General features: G+C 57.3%; 1 protein-coding gene across 2 annotated transcripts; it reads right to left on the minus strand.

The window, feature by feature from the left end:
• Positions 1 to 1,286: 1,286 nt before the first annotated feature.
• LOC138919839 (uncharacterized) lies at positions 1,287 to 4,685 on the minus strand. 2 transcript variants are annotated; one of them, XM_070246435.1, is made up of 4 exons: positions 4,469 to 4,684; positions 3,646 to 3,706; positions 3,120 to 3,180; positions 1,287 to 2,846 (listed from the first exon to the last, which is right to left on the minus strand). In XM_070246435.1, exon 4 carries the CDS (start codon positions 2,708 to 2,710, stop codon positions 1,388 to 1,390), a length of 1,323 nt encoding a protein of 440 aa, XP_070102536.1. In that variant the 5' UTR covers positions 2,711 to 2,846; positions 3,120 to 3,180; positions 3,646 to 3,706; positions 4,469 to 4,684; the 3' UTR covers positions 1,287 to 1,387. The 2 variants fall into 2 exon arrangements, with proteins under 2 accessions (XP_070102536.1, XP_070102537.1); XM_070246436.1 differs by having other exon boundaries at positions 1,287 to 3,180; positions 4,469 to 4,685.
• Positions 4,686 to 13,976: the final 9,291 nt, after the last annotated feature.

Here is a 13,976-nt window from a genome sequence, read left to right on the forward strand (position 1 = left end):
CTTCTTAATTCAAGTGGAAATCCAGTTCATTCAGGGGACCTGCTCCGCAGGTGCGGATCTCTGTCTACTTAATGTTCTCTGGAGACGAAGAACAAAGAGCTTGTGACAGGTTGAAGGTCAGGGGTCTCCTGTCCAGATACGTTCTGACAGTGTTTTATTCAATGTGGTGATACCTGGCCCTCCCACGTCCTCGGCACCTGTCGTGCGTTAGGTAACGGCATTTTTTTCCTGAGGAAATGGCTCAATCTAAGATATGGTGTTAGGGTTAGTCTCTCTGCCCTGTTTCAGCCTTTCAACCTCTAATGCGTGTTGCATTCTTTCTAAGTTCCTGGAGGCTGGCCCATTTTCAAGCCTTCGTTACTCATTGCCATTGATATTAACCGTGCAGAAAAATTTAGGTTCACGCCAAAACCTTCCCCAGAAGTTCATAGCAGCTTTATGCATAGGGGACATTATAAAAACCAAAAACTGTCCTTCAGTAGGTAAGTGGTTAAACTCTGGTGGCACTTTGTCTCCTTCTCCCGGGTCCCAGCCTAGGTGCACAGTGTCCCACCATCAGATCATGCCGCCACACACTCACCCCCGGCTCCATTCCCCAGGAGGAGAAGGCAGGTGCAGGAGAGCAGGGCCCTGTGCCCCTCTGGGCGGAGGGGACAGGCCCGCAGCAGCCTCTGTGCTCCCCAACCGCCCACCCTCAGAGGCCGGAGCTCAGTCGTGGTCGTCGCTGCTCTTCCAGACTGTGACAAGGACAGAGGGAGGGCGACGCTGGGCCGAGAGGGTTGCGCAGGCCCATCTCCACGGCAGCTTCAGCAGGGACAGAAGAAGCTCCTGGGGCAGCGTCATCTATTCCCACCAAGAGCTCGGGGTGCGGGGCAAGCTTTCCCGCTCCGGACTCAGGGCCAGCACTGCCCCACACTCCCCTCCCCGCCCTGTGACCTGTGACTCTGTCTCTACACTTCCCGGAGCCTCTGCAAACCCCCTCCCTACAGCCCCAGAAGCTCAAGGGCCAGAGAACGCAGGAGAGGACGGGTGGGGCCCATCCTGGGCTGGGGTCTAGAGGTTTTGCTCATCTGGGAATAGCCTAAAGCTTCCGTTTGTTTTTGTAAGGATGGCGTGATGGGTACTTCGCGTGCAATGAGGGAGTTGGGGCCAGGGCGCGTGAGCCACGCTGCAGTCAGCCTCCCCCCATGGCCCTGCCCCTTCTGGAAGCCACAGTAGACACTCAGGGAGGGCGGAGCCTGACCCTGCTTCTACCCCTAGCAGGGCGAGACGGAGGCCACCAGGTCTCAGGGGAAAAAAACATGTATTTGGGGGAAATCGGGGTTGGAAGGCACCATCAGCACAGAGGGTGAGGTCAGGAGAAAAACCAGAAGTCCTTGGCGAACCCTCAGTCTGTCTCCCAGCGCCCAGACAAAGGATGATACTGTGGATGGCGCCTGAACAGCCCTGCCATCCGACGCCGAGCTGCGTGTGACCCGTGCCTGGCTCTGGGCGGTGGCTGACGCGGGCTTGCCTTTGCAAGGGGCTCCTCTGGTGCTTCCTCCTTGTTGGGCCTCAGGCAGGGCAGGAGGCGTCTCAACATTTTTCTGAGAGGGCTGACGTGAAAAACCTCTTCTTTTTCCGGCAGGGCCTGGAGGGGTTTGGTCCCGAGGGCGTCTCCTGTTCCTCCGACCTGGCTCCAAGACTGGGACCCTGACTCGCCCTCCAGTGTTGCCACCCCACGGCAGGGCTCTGGTGACGCCCCACCTCCACTCTCTTTCAGAGGCTCGTTCCTGGCCATTGCTGACCCTGGACTCAGGTGTAGACGGCCTTGCTCGGCCCCCACGACCGTCCCGCTCTGCCCATTTCTGTCCGAGAGGCTGAATGCGAAGCTCGGAGAAGGCGGCCGGCCCTGCTGTCCCATCAGAGAGGCCTCGGAGGGCCCACAGCCATTGCCAGGTAGGGTCCCTCCCGGGGCCTTCTGGTTTTCCTCACTCACAGGGGAAGTTGAAGGGAGGGGAGGGGCCAGGCGCGGAACTGATGCTTTTGTGGTCAAAGTCTTATGTTTCTCTCCTGGGTGGGGCTCAAGAGGTTTTCCCGAGAACTCTGCACTGTCGGCCTTCAAGCGGGTGCCGGAATCACGGGTGGCAGAGGAGGGAAAAGTAGACCGTGGAAGGGCCAAGGGTTGAGCCTCACTTGCGTTCAGCTCAGCCGACTCCAAGGACGGGAAGGGTGGGCGCCAGCGGACATTCAGCCCAGACGTGATACTGGGTGCTTCGAGCATCTGAGGGCTGCCTGGGGCGTCTTGTTCTTCTTTCTCTGGCCAGGCCTTCGTCTGTGTTCTTTTCCTGATTTCCATCTTGAGCAGCTTTGGCGCATCAGGGTTGGCAAGTGAGGGGCTCTCCGTCTCTCCCTCCCTGTGTGTGGGGCCTCCCCGGAATGAGGCCACTGGTCGGTGGCAGGACAGGTGCCCTTGCTGGGACTGGAGGTGCGCTGACCCGGGGAAGAACAAGACCTTGATCATGTGCCACTGCGAGAGGAACTCGACGCGCCAGCTCATGCGGCCGTGGCCTGAGTTGGGAAATGGCCAAGAGGAGTGAGCTGGAGCTGTGCTCATGGCAGTAGTGTCCGGTGGGATTCTGGTCAAGTCAGCTGGAGGTTCCGCCGGCAGGGTGGAGGCCAGAGGTATAGGGGTGTGGGTCAGAGGCCCCAGGGAATGTGCTGGAGTCATGGTGAGAGTAGCACCTGCCACAGGCTTTCCGCGTGGCTGCTGGGCTCTGGCGTATGCTGTGTTGCTCGCCTCCCCAGGGTAGCCTTGACATGATGAGCGATGGGAGCATCCCTTGGAAGACAGCCTCCCTGGGGAGCTGCGGGAGCCAGGAGGCACAAGCTGCAGCCGGGAGCAGAGGGGCCCGGGACAGCAGGGCAGTCCAGGCGGGGGTGGCCCCTTGGGAGCCATGGCCCTCCATGGCCCCACCTCCACTTCACCAAATTCTCCTGCTCTGCCTCACCGCAGGCCTTTGGCCACCCCTGTCCCCGTGGCTCCCCTCCCAGCTCAGCCCCAAGCTGCCTGCAGCCCTGGGGCCACACCAGAGACTCTGGGAGCAAGAAGTCCGGGAGAGAAGGGCAAGATCCCTTACCTGTGCGAAAGCGACACCTGGCCCCGCACTTCTGCCAGGCCCTTCCCAGCAGCTCTGGGAGCTAGAAATCAGGAGACTGGGTCACAGCACTGAAAGCGGGGCAGGGGCGGTGGAGAGGGCTCTTACAGGAGGCTGCGTGCACTGTGCCTTTAGGGGAGTCTGTTGGGAGGTCAGACTGTCGAACCCGGGCACCAGTGTCCAAGGCCACCGGATCCCTGATGGGGCTGGCAAGGCTGCTGATGGGTTGAGCTATGTCATTGACCACGCGCTTCCACCTCCACCACAGCCCACGTGCCCCGGCTGGACGAGACCCTGTTCCAGGCCCCTCCTGGCCCGGGCCCTGGTTCCCAGCACAGAATGTGGCAAGTCCTCAGGTTTTCGTCTCCCTCCCGCAAACCTCCCTGAGTGTTCTGTTTCCTGAGGGACGGGTTCTGCCCCTGGCATCCTCGAGCCCGTGGAGCTGGGCGCTCAGGGACAGGAGATGGGGGCCAGCTCTGGGGCACGGGGCTGAATGGCAGGAGCTTACCTTTCAAAGCTCCCCTTTTCTTCCTGCTCCTGCTGCTCTTCCCTCTGGGCTCCACTTGACGCTGAAATGAGAGAAAAAAGAAGCAGCTGTGGGGGCTCCCTCTCCTATCTCTGGACCAGCCGTGGACACTTAGCGTTTATGAGGAAGACGACTGCCTACACTCAGCTCCTGGCGCCCGGGGGTGTTTCTTTCCTTTTACTCGTTTTTGAAGTGGAGACTAGAACGTGAAACGGATCTTTGGTGTCTTCCTTCTTTGGAGAACGTGAGGAAGGATGATTTTCTATGTGAGACCCACCATGGATTTCTTTCGTCACTGTTCCTCTGTTCAAGAATCACGCACATTCGCAGACGTCCAGAAGCCTCTGAGCTTCCTCGGGGAGGACTCTGCTTCCCGAGGCCCGAGCCCCACTCCAGACCCTGCCTGGAGGCTCTCGGGGGCTCAGCACTGCCCTCAGATCAGCCCCGACAGAGGAAAGGCCTGCTCAAGACGCCTGCCCCAGGAAGGCGGTGGGGGAACCAGAGCTCAAGACCCGTCCTCCCACGCAGATCCCACTCAGCATCCCTTCCTCAGCCGCTGGTCACTGGACTGGGGACTTTCCCTGGAGCCCTCTACCACACCTGGACTCCTGCTCTGAGATCTTCCGAGGGAAATCCTCGTGCCCTCTCTAATCCCTGCTCGCCCAGCCTGGCTTGTCCGTGGAAGGAGGATGTTGTATTCTCTGCCAGTTCCGGAGTCCCTCTACTTTGATTCAGAATCTTGGAAATGACAGTAGAACAGAAGAGAGACTCATCTTCTGGTGGGTCTCTGCCCAGGGTTTCTTACCTTCCTTATGTTTCTGCGTTCACAAGGTGGTCACGAGGATGGATTCCTCTGCAGGGAGGGAAGGCGCAGGAGGAAGAGCCCCAGTCCACACAGGAAGGGGAGGATGGTCCCAATCACCCAGGAAGTGGAACTGGAGCTCGGCCAGGTAGCAAAGAGGCTTTTCAGAAACATGAGAGGATTCTGCATGTCAGAAATGCAGTGCTGCCCTCAGGCAACTGAGCTCTGGGAGTGGCTTGGAGATTATTACCCCAGGCCCCCATGACAGAAGTGCGGCCTTGTCACAAAGGGCTCTTGAGGGCTGCGGAGGGGACAGCAGGGGAGCAGGCTGGACCAGAGCCCCTCCCCCACCCTCTAGCCTACGTCTCCCTCCCTCTACCCTCCTGGGCCTTCGAGACCTTAGCTAGTTTTCTATGTCTTCCCCCTGGAAGCCAGAGGTCACCGGGTTCCTTGCGTCTCCTGGATTCTTGGTTTGAAGCCAGCTATCTCATGGCCTTCGAAAGTCTGAAGTTCTCCCAGGAATTTGATCTAGTTCCCAGGGATTCATACCCTGATCCTCCTCTGTCCTCAACTCTGATTGCTGTTTTCACCTCACCTAGTGACTTTGTGTGTGTGTGTGTGTGTGTGTGTGTGTGTGTGTGTGTGTGAGAGGACACTGAAGTGCCAGTCTCCTAGCTGATTTCAATTATGCAATTCAGTGTTCTCGACTGTAGTCACCACGCCAGACATTAGAACCTCCGACGTTTTTCATCTGAGAGCTGAAAGTTTGTCTCCTTTCACCTGCCTCTCTCTATTTCCCCCACCCCACAGCCGCTGGCCACCACTTTTCTATTCTCTGTTTCCATGAGTTGACCTTTCTTTTATAGTTTTCCGAGTTCACGTGTAAGTGAGCCCAGGCAGTATCTGTGCTTCTCTGTCTGGCTCGTTTCATTGAGCATAACGCCCGCCAGGTTCATCCATGTTGCGCAAATCTCAGCTCCATTTGTCCACATAACAAGCTTTTGGTTTCGTCAATCTGCAAGTCCCACTTTACTTTGCACTTATTTGGTTTTGAATACGAACGTTGTTATTGTTTCCACCAACCTTTGCCATCTTCACTCCGAACGACTCACCCCCAAATTGAAACTAATCATTTATTATTTAACGTAAGCATACTAAAAGTTTAAGTAATTAAACCTCCCAATGATGTGTTTTGTGTCAGTAGCGTTTCTGCTTCTGCAGTGAGAAAGCCTTTACCAAGACTTATGGCACATGCTGGACACACACACACAGACACACACACACACACACGCCCGCACATACGCAGGCGTGGACACATTGGCACAGAACACTTCAGTATTTTCAAAGCAGAGAATTAAGCATATTCCCATTTTCTTTAATCTCTTATGTCGTCTTGACCCCATTTCTTCTTACTCTGCCTCAAATAGACAGTCTTCAGTTTCCAGAGTCCAGACGGCTGTGTGGCCCAGCCCGAAGCCGGGCACGGCTCGAGTGAGCTGAAGTGCTGCTCTTGAGAGCGGACGTTGGGGCCGGGTCCGTGGCCCCGGTTGGAGTCCAGTCTGAGGCAGCCCTTTCTGGTCTCCCCGGTTTGCCCGCCACGCGATCTCTTTCTCAGAGTTGGCCTTGCCTTCCCCTTCCTGCCCCCTCCGGGCCCCCGGAGCCTCGAGTCTTGCCTGAACCTGTAGAAAGAGGGCCCTTCGAGTCCTAGAGGAATTCCCTGGTGACATCATCGGACATGCCTTTTTCAGTGAGAACTGGGGGTTCACTTAGGGATTGTACTTTTTGGTCAACGTGTTAACTTTTCAGACTCGTTGGACAGGTAGTGCTTAGATATCCGGGTTTATACTTATTACACAGCTATCCATACACACAGCGACGGAGAGAGACTCTTTTAAGTGATAATAGGGTAATCTTACTTATACCAAAAGCGTTAAGGTCTACGTTGTTCTTACTAGCTTCACATGATAAATACGTTCCCGATTTACGAATGTGTGTGATCACAGCAGAATTTGCAACAGGGTAACTCTCTTAGCAGGCCCCAAGATGATCTTTAACGTCTTTCTCAACAGTTAAAACAACTTTGTTCTTCTGAAGTCCAACAAAGACCTTTTTCTGGAGCTGGGACTCCTAATTGGGACGCTTGGCTAGCGTATGACTGTGACCAGAGTCCCACATTCAGGCTCTCGCACGCAAGAGTTCTGGACTCAGGGCCTCCTCAAAGCCAGCTGCCCAGGTCAGGGACTGACATGACTCGGGCCTCCCGCGTGTTCCCTGAATTGGCCTGCCTGCCAGCTCAGAGAGAGGATGAGGAGCGAATGTGTTTTAAAATGCAAATCAATCGGAAAGCTCTTCCGGGAAACCTGACCCACCTGGAACAGTGTCAATAGTAGAGGGGAACCCCTGGTATTAAATAAAGACCGCCCACCCCAAATTTAGGGAAATTGGATTGTTTCCCTGACATACACGATGATTTCTATCTCTGTCATAGCAGAAGACAGAAGTACAGGAATTGCCTGCTGCTCCGATATTAAGACGAGTTTCAGAAAGGTTCCCTTTTCTCTTCCGTTCAATAGAGAAGCGATAGGAGGGCCAGGAACGCACTGACATTTTCTTGCTCTGTTGGGATTCATTGGATTCCGTTACCATTTAATCTAGCGATTCTGCGCTAGTACTCAAGTGAGAAACTGCAGTTGTGTGTTCATTCCCAAATAATTTGAGTCCACAGCAACCATGAGCTAGTTTCTTCTTAATTCAAGTGGAAATCCAGTTCATTCAGGGGACCTGCTCCGCAGGTGCGGATCTCTGTCTACTTAATGTTCTCTGGAGACGAAGAACAAAGAGCTTGTGACAGGTTGAAGGTCAGGGGTCTCCTGTCCAGATACGTTCTGACAGTGTTTTATTCAATGTGGTGATACCTGGCCCTCCCACGTCCTCGGCACCTGTCGTGCGTTAGGTAACGGCATTTTTTTCCTGAGGAAATGGCTCAAATCCAAGATACCGTGTTAGGTTTACTCTCTCTGCCCTGTTTCGCCCTTTCAGCCTCTAACCCGTGTTGCATTTGCTTGTGAGATCCTGGAGGCGGGTTCATTTTCACACCATCACTGCCATTGATACTTACTGGGCAGGCAAATTTCAGTTCACCCAAAAGCCTTCACAGAGAAGCTCATGGCAGGTTTATTTCTAAGGGGTGAAATCGTAAAAATCAAAAAATGTCATCCGGTAGGTAAGCGGTTAAACTCTAGTGGCACTTTATTCTCCTTCCCCGGCGTCCCACCCTAGGCGCACAGTGTCCCACCCACCGTCAGGTGGTGACCCCACACACTCACCCCCGGCTCCGTTCCCCAGGAGGAGAAGGCAGGGGCAGGAGAGCAGGGCTCTGAGCTCCTCTGGGCAGAGGGGTGAGGCCCACAGCAGCACGCGTGCTCCCCACCCGCCCGCCCTCAGAGCCGGGAGCGCAGCCATCCTTGTCGCTGCTGCTCCAGACTGTGACAAGCACAGAGGGACGGGGACGCTGGGCCGAGAGGGATGCGCAGGCCCATCTCCACGGCCGCTTCAGCAGGGAGAGGAGCAGCTCCCGGGGCAGCGTCCTCACCTATTCCCAGCGAGAGCTCGGGGTGCAGGGCAAGCTTCCTCGCCCTCCGGACTCAGGGCCAGCACTGCCCCACACTCCCCTCCCCACTCTGTGACCTGTGAGCCTGTCTCTACGCTTGCTGGAGCCTCTGCAAAGCCCCTCCCTACAGCCCCACAAGTTCAAGGGCCAGAGAACGCAGGAGAGGACAGGCGGGGCCCATCGTGGGCTTGGGGTCTTAGAGGTTTTGCTCATCTGGAAAGAGCCCAAAGCTTCCATTGGTTTTTGTAAGGACGGTGTGATGGGGACTTGAGGTGCAATGGGGGAGCTGGGGCGAGGGCAGGTGAGCCACGCTGCAGTCGGCCTCCCCCCATGGCCCTGTCCCTTCTGGAAGCCAAAGCAGACGCTCAGGAAGGGCGGAGCCTGACCCCGTTCTTTCCCCCTAGCAGGGCACAGACAGAAGCCACGACCTCTAGGGAGAAAACAAGTGTATTTGGGGAAAATTGGGGTAGGAGGACAGCATTAGCACGGAGGGTGGGATAAGGAGCAAAACCAGGTTTTCTGTTCGTCCGCTTGCCCGTTCGGGCAGAGAAGCGTTCCTACGAGGAAAGCTGTGTCAGGCACAGTCTGCTCATCCCGGGAGAGGCATATCTGAGGAGAGCGTGGCGGGTAATGGATTGGCTGAGGCAGCTGCCACCCTCAGCCCAGGCTGGCAGGGTTTGGCCGGGGACCGCGGCTGCCCGGATGGCAGGGTCCCGTCGCCATGCCTGCTCTGATCCATCCCCTCGTATTCGGACAGTTGTGGTCCCTGGAGGTGGGTTGGGGACTGTCCTCTGTGATTGTTCTCCTCTGCTCTGGGGAGGAGGGAACGTCGTGGTGACAGGTATGTCCGGCTTGCCAGGCCTGAAATGGGTTTTGCGATGCTTCTGCTGGGAGGCCAGAAGTTCTCGGCCAGCCTCAGTTTCCCTCCCAGGACGCAGACACAGGATGTCACTGTCGATGGCGCCTGAACAGCCCCGCCATCCGACGCCGAGCTGCGTGTGACCCGTGCCCGGCTCTGGGCGGTGGCTGAGGCGGGCTTGCCTTTGCGAGGGGCTCCTCTGGTGCTTCCTCCTTGTTGGGCCTCAGGCAGGGCAGGAGGCGTCTCAACATTTTTCTGAGAGGGCTGTCGCGAGGATCCTCTTCCTTTGCAGGCGGGGGCTGGAGGGGTTTGGTCTCGAGGGTGTCTCCCACGTCCCCGACCTGGCTCCGAGACTGGGACCCTGACTCCCCGTCCAGTGTTGCCACCCCGCGGCAGGGCTCTGGTGAGGCCCCACCCCTGCTCTCCTCCCGAGGCTCTTCCCTGGCCACGGGGGACCCTGAAGTCGGCCCCCGACGGCCTTGCTCGGCCCCCACGAAGGTCCCACCCCGCCCTTTTCTCTCTGAGAGGCCGCGTGGGAAGGTTGGAGAAGGCGGCCGGCCCTCCTGTCCCGAGAGAGAGGCTTCTGAGGGCCCACTGCCATCGCCAGGTAGGGTCCCTCCCAGGGCCTTCTGATTTTCCTCACACACAGGTGAGGGAGCAGGGAGGGGACGGGCCAGCCTGGGAACTGATGGTTTGGTCGTCCAAGTTAAGACCTGGTCACCCGGAGGAGGCTCAAGAGGTTTTCCCGTCAAGTGTGCAGAGTCAGCTTTCGAGGGGGCCCCAGAATCACAGGTGGCTGCGGGGGGCAGAGGGGACCGTGGAAGGGCCGAGGGTTGAGCCTCACATGCTTCCAGAGCTGCAGGCCCCAAGGGCAGGAGGGGTAGGCCCCAGCGGAAATTCAGCCCAGACGTGATAGTGTGTGCTGGGAGCATCTGAGGAGTGCGTGGATCGTCTTGTTCTTCTTCCCAGACCTCCGTTTGCATGCTCTCCGTGATGTCTGTCTCGAGCAGCTTCTGGGCGTCAGGGTTGGCGACTGAGGGGCTGTCGGTCTCTCCCTGCCTATGTGTGGGGCCTCCCCAGAATGAGGCCACTGGTGGGTGGCAGGACAGGGGCCCTTGCTGGGACCCGAAGTGCGACGGCACGGGGAAGAACAAGACCTGGATCGTGTTCCAGCGGGAGGGGAACGTTTCAACGCGACAGCTCACGCGGCCGTGGCCTGAGTTGGGAAATGGCCAACACGAGTGAGCTGGGGCCGAGCTCGTGGCAACAGGGCGTAGTGGAGTGGTGGTCAGGGCCGAGGGCGGTTCTGCTGGCAGGGTGGAGGCCCAAGGTAGAGTGCGCTGGGTGAGAAGAGCCAGGGAAAGTGCTGGAGCCGTGGTGAGAGGAGCACCTTGCACGGGCTTCCCGCGTGGCTGGCGGACTCTAGCAGACGCTGTCTTGCACGCCTCCCCAGGGGAGGCTTGAGATGTCAAGCGATGGAAGCACCCCTTACAAGACAGCCTCCCCGGGGAGCTGCGGGAAACAAGATGCACAAGCTGTAGCCAGGAGCAGAGGGCCCTGGGACAGCAGGGCAGGCCAGGCCAGGCCAGGTGCGGGTGGCCCCTTGAGAGCCATGGCCCTCCCTGGCCCTCCCTTCACTTCACCGAATTCTCCTGCTGTCCCTCCCCGCCAGGCCTCTTGCCACCCCCTGCCCCATGGCTCCCCTCCCAGCTCAGCCCCAAGCTGCCTGTAGCCCCGGGGCACGTCAGAGACTCTGCGAGGAAGAAGCCCAGGAGAGAAGGGCAAGATTCCTTACCTTGGCGAAAGGGACCTCAGGCCCCCCACTTCTGCCAGGTCCTTCCGGCCAGCTCTGTAAGCTAGAAATGAGGGCACTGGGTCACAGCCGTGAAGGCGGGGGCCTAGGGCTCTGGCAGGAGGCTGCGTGCAGTGTGCCTTTAGGGGAGACCGTTTGAGGTCAGACTCTGGAGCCCAGGCACCAGTGCCCAAGGCCACGGGATCCCTGACGGGGATGGCAAGGCTGCTGATGGGTTGAGGTTTGTCGTGGACCAAGTGCTTCAACCTCCACCACAGCCCACATGCCCCTGCTGGGCAACACCCTGTTCCGGACGCCTGCTGGCCTGGGCCTTGGTTCCGCGCACAGCATCTGGCAAGCACTCAGGTTTTCCTCTCCTTGCCGGGAGCCTCGCTGAGGGCTCTGTTTCCTGAGGGACAGGCTCTGTCCCTGGCATCCTCGAGCCCACGGAGCTGGGCGCTCAGGGACAGGAGGTGCAGGCCAGCTCTGGGGCACAGGGCTGAATGGCAGGAGCTTGCTTACCTTTCAAAGCTCCCCTTTTCTTCCTGCTCCTGCTGCTCCTCCCTCTCGGCTCCACTTGACGCTGAGGTGAGAGAAAAGACAAGAAACTGCGGGGTCTGAGCCCCAAGGCTCCCTCTCCTCTCTCTGGACCAGCCGCAGACGCACAGCGTTTGTGAGCGGGATGACTGCCTACCCTGAACTCCTGGGGCTCTGGGGTGTTCCTTCCCTTTTACTTCCTTTTGAAGTGGATAACTGAACACAAAATGGACGTTTGCTGTCTTCCTTCTCTGAGGATCGTAAGCAGGTCCCCATGTGGGACCAGCGTGCATCTTCTGTCACTGTTCCTCTGCTCGAGAAGCGCGCGCCTTCTCAGAGGTACAGGATCGTGTGAGCTTCCTCAGGGAGGACTCTGCTTCCTGAGGCTACAGCCCCACTCCAGGTCCTGCCCAGAGGCTCTCGGGGGCTCAGCTGTGCCCTCAGATCAACCACGACAGAGAAAAGGCCCGCCTGAGACACCTGCCCCGGGGAGGTGGCTGGGGAACGGGTGCTCAGGGCCTGTCTTCCCACAGATCCCACTCGGCATCCCGTCCGTGGCCACTGGTCGCTGGCCTCTGGGGCCTTTCCCTGGAGCCCTCTACCACACCGGGACTCCTGCTCGGAGGTCTTCGGACCGAAATCCCTGTGCCCACTCTCCCCCCTGCCCACCCAACCTGGCTGGTCTCTAGAAGGATGATGTTCTGTTCTTTCCCGTCCCTGGGGTCCCTCTAGTTGATTCAGAGAAGTGGAAATCACAGTAAAAGAGGAGAGAGACTCGTCTTCTGGTGGGTCTGGGTCCAGGATTTCTTACCTTCCTGACGTTTCTCCTTTTGTCAGTTGGTTGTGAGGGCGAATTCCTCTTGGGGGAGGGGGGGAAGAACAGGAGGAAGAGCCCCAGTCCATACAGGATGCGGAGGATGGTCCCAATCACCCAGGAGGCGGCACTGGAGCTCAAGCAGGTAGCAACAATGCTTTGTAGACGTAAGATAGGAGTTTCCATGTCTCAAGTCTAGTCCTACTCTCAGGCAACTGAGCGCTGGGAGTGACTTGGAGATTAGAACCCCACGCCCTCATCGTGGAACTGTGGCCGTGTCACGGGGGCTCCTGAGGGGGGAGGGGGGAGGGGCAGGCGAGAGGAGGGCAGCCGATTGGACCCCAGCCCCTGCGCCGCCAACTGGCCTCCAACTGCCTCCCTCCACCCTCCTGGGCCTTCTAGACCTTAGCTGGTTTTCTGTTTCTTCCACCTGGAAGCCAGCTGTCGCCCGGTTCCTTGCCTCTCCTGGATTCTTGGTTTGAAGCCACCTATCTCAGGGCCTTTGAAAGTCTGCAGTTCTCCCAGGAATTCGAGCTAGTTCCCAGGGACTCACACCCTCATTCTCCTCTGTCCTCAACTCCGACTGTTGTTTTCACCTCACTTATTGACTCTGTGTGTGCGTGCCAGGACACTGAAGTGCTGCTCTCTTAGCTGATCTCAGTTATAGAATGCAGCGTTCTCGACTCTAGTCACCACGTCAGACATGAGATCCTCAGAGCTCCTTGATCTCAGGGCTGAGAGTTGGTCCCCTTTGACCTGCCTCTCCCTCTCCCTCCCACTCCACAGCCGCTGGCCACCACTTTTGTACTCTCTGTTTCTGTGAATTGACCTTTCTTTTGTCGTTTTTCGAGTTCACGTGTTAAGCGACCCCAGGCAGTATCTGTCTTCCTCTGTCTGGCTTGTTCCACTGAGCGTAACGCCCGCCAGGTTCATCGATGTTGTGCCAGTCTCCACTCCATTTGTCCACGTAACAAGCTTTTGGTTTCGTCAATCTGGAAGTCCCACTTTATTTTACGCTTGTTTGGCTTTGAATATGAACGTTGTTATTGTTTCGATCAACCTTTGCCATCTTCGCTCAGGACGACTCACCCAAAAATGGAAACTAATCATTTCTTACGGAACATAAGCATAATCAAAATTTAAGTAACTAAACCTCCCAGTAATGTGTTTTATGTTAGTCGCATTTCTACTTCTGAAGTGAGAAAGCCTTCACCAAGACTTATGGGACGTGCTGGACACACACACACACACACACACACAGACACACACACACGCGCGCCCATACATAACGCAGGCGTGGACACATTTGCACAGACCAATTCAGGCCTTTCCAACCAGAGAATTCAGCACATTCTCATTTTCTCTAAGCTTTTCTGTCGTCTTGACCCTGTTTCTTCTCATTCCGCCCGAAATAGACCGTCTTCCGTTTCCAGAGTTTAGACGGCTGTGTGGCCCAGCCCGAAGCCGGGCACGGCTCGAGTGAGCTGAAGTGCTGCTCTTGAGAGCGGACGTTGGGGCCGGGTCCGTGGCCCGGGTTGGAGTCCAGTCTGAGGCAGCCCTTTCTGGTCTCCCCGGTTTGCCCGCCACGCGATCTCTTTCTCAGAGTTGGCCTTGCCTTCCCCTTCCTGCCCCCTCCGGGCCCCCGGAGCCTCGAGTCTTGCCTGAACCTGTAGAAAGAGGGCCCTTCGAGTCCTAGAGGAATTCCCTGGTGACATCATCGGACATGCCTTTTTCAGTGAGAACTGGGGGTTCACTTAGGGATTGTACTTTTTGGTCAACGTGTTAACTTTTCAGACTCGTTGGACAGGTAGTGCTTAGATATCCGGGTTTATACTTATTACACAGCTATCCATACACACAGCGACGGAGAGAGACTCTTTTAAGTGATAATAGGGTAAT

The sequence above is a fragment of the Equus caballus genome, chromosome 21 (assembly GCF_041296265.1).
Source record: "Equus caballus isolate H_3958 breed thoroughbred chromosome 21, TB-T2T, whole genome shotgun sequence".
In the NCBI taxonomy this organism is placed as follows: Eukaryota; Metazoa; Chordata; class Mammalia; order Perissodactyla; family Equidae; genus Equus; species Equus caballus.